At 35.4% G+C, this 5,000-nt stretch overlaps 1 protein-coding gene across 5 annotated transcripts in view; it reads left to right on the forward strand.

Moving 5' to 3' along the window:
* CRMP (Collapsin Response Mediator Protein) overlaps window positions 1-5,000 on the forward strand; it is an 86,296-nt gene that overhangs the window by 7,018 nt on the left and 74,278 nt on the right. For all 5 annotated transcript variants that reach the window (XM_043020083.2, XM_043020085.2, XM_043020084.2 and 2 more), the window contains one exon: window positions 4,650-4,851. In XM_043020083.2, the coding sequence (XP_042876017.1) occupies window positions 4,651-4,851 (201 nt within the window). In that variant the 5' untranslated portion in view covers window position 4,650. Of the gene's footprint in view, window positions 1-4,649; window positions 4,852-5,000 lie in introns of those variants that run through there.

Raw genomic sequence — 5,000 nt, forward strand, 5'->3', positions numbered from 1 at the left:
GAGAGAAATTTAAAATAGCAACATATTAATCAGATCAACATAAAACAGATTGCTCTAGAAAGATACAGTTAAGCATAAGCCTATACTAGACAGTGATGAAGATTTTTCTCTTTTTGGTTAGAATGCAGTTATTAGATTGAGGAAAATCCAAATATAACTTTTTGCATAATGACTTTCGAAATTACATTTGGATTATCAAGGGTCCTTCGTCTCCTTATGCTACTACCTGCAATCTTCTTGAAAAACTGGCATTTTGTTGAATTACATTTTCAGTTAAATGTACCTACTTCGTTCTTGATGCTAGTAGCAACAGGAATTACCCTGTATTCTTGAAATCCGATACACATTTAGCAACTACCGTGTAATTTTGTAAACAATCGTCACTTGCGCTATTAGTAGAGCACGGGTTAGCCCGTTTTTTTTAAAACAATCACACGCTAATTGTTTAAGCTGTGATTTATGACCAAGTGTCATTCTTTAGACAAATAACAGCTGTGCATGTGGGTGACGAGACTCCGTGAGGCTAATTGATAATTGGATTCAGCCAAGCGGTTCTAAAAATAACTACAGGCATTTTTCAAGTATCTTTGCCTTCCTTTCTGTATTTTTAAATATCAAAATTACTTTTATATGGTCACTGGATCAGAGTTCTCTATTGCTTACACGAAATTTAGTTGTAGATGACTGTTTCCGAGTATAAGTGTAGAAAATAACTTTAAGGATATTTTCAAGCTGAGGTTTCGGCCCATCTTTTTAAGCACATCAAGGTTTACAACTGAGACTGGTTTAATGTTGATTTATTAAAATGCACGACTGCAACCCATATAGCTCTCATCAGCAGAATGTATGAGAGCCGCGTGTCACCAGTAAAACAACTCGATGGAATATTTGTGGAAACTGCAAACAGGGTTGTGGATTCCTCACTTCCTGAAAGTGGTTGACTCAGCTTTCTGAGGTGTACGGTAAAAATAACCATCTAAGGATGACGAGAACCCTCAGTTTTTGATAGGACAGATAGAATGGGTTTATAATTTTTCTAATGGTGCAATATCTTTGGTAAGTTCAGCTGGTGCAGTCGTTTTATTCTGCCTATTGGGGGACCATTTTTTTTTTCTGAACTCAGTTTTAAGACTGATGTTGAAATATAAATAAACAAATCGGTTCAGAAAAGAAACATTTTGTAATCAATCTCGACTGAGGAAGAGTTTACCAAGTTACTCTTTCACGAAAAGACCCAAAGGATGTAATTAACTCTTCAGGTTGGAAGGCCCAAAACAGATCCCGCACGTAGCGAAGGGTGGAGGAAATTTTTAGAACTAAAACCGCCTTGAAATTCACCTTTAAAGCCCTCGTCTTGACCTTTGAAATCAAGTTAGATTTAGCTTTCAATTTCAGTTTCGTCCTTGGTGGTCTGTCCTTGGCAATTTCTTGGCTAACAAGATTGCATACACAAGGGCTTTGGGTAAGACAGATTAGCATTTTTTGTTTTCCTTTTTTAAGGCAGTCTTCATGTTTCTTGTATTCATGATTATCCTTTGAACGATCAAGCCTGCATATATATATATATATATATATATATATATATATATATATATATATATATGTGTGTGTGTGTGTGTGTGTGTGTGTGTGTGTTTGTGTTTGTGTTTTGTGTCTGTGTCTATATAAATTTATATATATATATATATATATATATATGTATATGTATATCTATCTATCTATATCTATATCTATATATATATCTATATATCTATATATATATATATATATATATATCTATATATATATATATATATATATATATATATATATATATATATATATATATATATATATATATATATATATATATATATGCGTGTGTGTGTCTGTGCATGAGACTGAGAGAGAGAGAGAGAGAGAGAGAGAGAGAGAGAGAGAGAGAGAGAGAGAGAGAGAGAGAGAGAGAGAGAGAGAGAGAGAGAGAGAGAGAGGAGACGAGACAAAGACTGATATTAGGAGGAGAAAGGAAGGAGAAAAGGAAGAGAGGAAAGAGTGAGAAAATAAGAAAGAGAGTAAGGGTGGTGGCAGCGAGAGAGTAGCGAGAGAATATGCACCAAGACTGTCACAGTGGGAAGGTGAACGCAATGCGGCAAAAAAAAAAATGTTTCCAAAAACTGTTTCAGGAAAAGTTTTACTTGTTCATATAATGATTATATTAATAGTGGTGATCGTTATTGTGATTGTAGTAAAGATTTGTGATATCAATAATGATAGTTATTACTTTTGTCAAAGGAGGTATTGCTTTTGTACTTGTTGATTAGTTGGTTTGTCAACAGATACTGGATGATGAATCTTCTTGCTTGGTTGGTATGAGTCTAGGATCAATTACTGAGATTTTGGTGATGATCCGGTTCGTATTGGTGATGATATTAATAAAGGATTCCTCACCATTGAGTTGACAGAAGTTTGTTTTTGAGTACTTTCTAGCCATGATGAAATTTGACATTATTTTTATTTGGCCCCAATGATATTTGGTCCTCTGGAAGCACGTACATACCTGACACATTTGCAATTTTCGGTTATAGCACTGACTCACAATTGCAATGATATTGCTGAAACTCTCTCATCCCCCATTGGGACGGGAGATGGAGCCTGGGCCAAAATGTGTTTGATGCTAACACATTCTAGGTAATCAATACTAAGCAAAATATTAACTTTACTTCATAGTCATTTTCTTTTAGTAATTAATAGTTTTTGAAGCGGATCATTTATGGACAGTGATTTCAGGTTTGTTGTGTCGAAGGTTGGAAACCTAAATGAATTATATTTTTCCCTTTTTAACCTGATAATGAAATATTTTGATACAACAATTTAACATTATTATAAAGTTAGACCCGTTCCTTGTTTTCCACCCTTTGTGGAAAAAAATACCGATAAAAAAAAGCTAAGGGCTGGCGTGGCAACTTTTGCATCCTCCCCTCAGTACTCCTTTGATTCTTCATTCTTGAGTTTATTTTTAACTGGACCGGAAACGGCTGAGTATATTGCCTTGATAAACTTTTCAGTGGAAGTCTGGCACTATTTGTTGTTTACCTATTTTTACATCAATTAAAAAAAAAAAAAACTACGGATAGGTTTACACCAACACATATGCCTAGCCTCACGCATGCTCAATTGTTTTCTCTGTAGGGCTGCTCTAAGTTTTCCTAATTTGACCAAGTTGTATGCCACTTAGTCAGAATTACAAACTTTTGCAAAAGTGCAATTTTGTTGTGTATGATATACCTTAAATATTTTATCTCTAGCATATCTTCGTCGGAGAGGGGCATTGTTTGAAGTTTCATGGTATCCATCACTAAAACCTTAAGAAAAACTCAATAAGCTTAGGATATTCGCCTTCTTGTTATTCATATGTTTCTTGTTATCATTATTATAATCATTATTATTGTTGTTATTGTTATTTTATTGCTGATATAATTTTTATCATAATCATCAACCATATTGTTATTGTTATTACTATTATGATGATAATGAGAATATTCTCGTTAATGTTTTTGCGTTTTGCATTTTATTTTATTTTGTCATTACAGTCCATATACATTTTTATCTTATCATTATCGTTACTGCTATTGTATTATCATTACTATTATTATGGTTACCATTATAGCTATCGTCATCATCATCATCATCATCCTCATGATCATCGTCATGAGGATGATCATCATGATATTGTAACTCAAAATAAAACTCTTGTTTGTGTGGCTACCGTCGTATTACAAAAATTGGGATATATGGGTTGGCTTTCTAAATCCCGGAATTGTGAGTAGTTATTTCTGGAGAAGTTCCCGGAATTTTAGGTCCTTTGCTTGGGGTCAGTATCCCACAAGCTCATTTACAGGTTGGGTAGTTTCATGCCACGCGACTTAGAGCTTGATGCTAAATGATAATGATGTTTATAATGAATATGACACTAATGATGCTGATGGTGATTAAATTGCAAAAGCAACAACACAACAACAACAGTAGTAATGATGATGGGGAAAATGATGATAATAATAAGGGTGGTACCAGAACTACTGACACTAATATTGATTATAATCCTGATGATTGTTATTACGGCTAACAATGGTATTACTGATGATGAAGATGGAGATAATGATGATGAAAATGATAGCAATCATAAAGAAAATAATATTGCTATCATTGCCACTGGTACTCTCACTACTAACATTATTATGATGCTAGTTGTTATTATCAAATCAATGATAAATTCAATTAGTATTTACATAACTTTCGACAATGATTAACGATAACACTGCATATACCCGGGAATTAGTTATTCATTTTTAGCTTTGTTTGGTCACACCATTATGACAAGTCGTCTATTCATTTCAAGTATGTAATCGACCCCTCTTCCCCCGTACAGTACAGTAAACACATAATCATTGTGTGTGACTTCTTTGTAACTTAACCCTTTCCTCTTGTCATTAAGATCACATTTCACCTTCGACAAGAGATCGCAGTCATCTCTTGTTTTTACTATTACTCCATTTGGCATTCATCTGTCGCTACGTTCGTGTTTACATTTTTTCGCTCAAATGTCCTTCAAGTGTATACGACTAGAATCCTTTGCGAGCTCTCACATAGGTGTATCGTATCCTTCACAGGATGTCATCAGGAAGTCGCCGGGCCTCCCGCCACCAGCAGGAGAAGGACGATGATGCGCCGCAGTGGATTCCGGGTCTGGGAAGTGACAAACCCAAGCCCAGAACACTCGGGACGTCCTTCTTCGGGTATGTGCCAGACGCCTTCGTGGAGAAGACGCCTTACCTACCTTCAGAGAGAACTGCCGACAGCGCCAAGAAACAGGTAAGGCGTGTGCAAAATGTAAATGAAAACGTTTGTGTGTGTGTGTGTGTGTGAGAGAGAGAGAGAGAGAGAGAGAGAGAGAGAGAGAGAGAGAGAGAGAGAGAGAGAGAGAGAGAGAGAGAGAGAGAGAGAGAGAGAGAGAGAGAGAG

This window comes from Penaeus japonicus, unplaced genomic scaffold (assembly GCF_977035675.1).
Source record: "Penaeus japonicus unplaced genomic scaffold, GWHDUDI00000001_assembly GWHDUDI00000029, whole genome shotgun sequence".
Classification (NCBI taxonomy): Eukaryota; Metazoa; Arthropoda; class Malacostraca; order Decapoda; family Penaeidae; genus Penaeus; species Penaeus japonicus.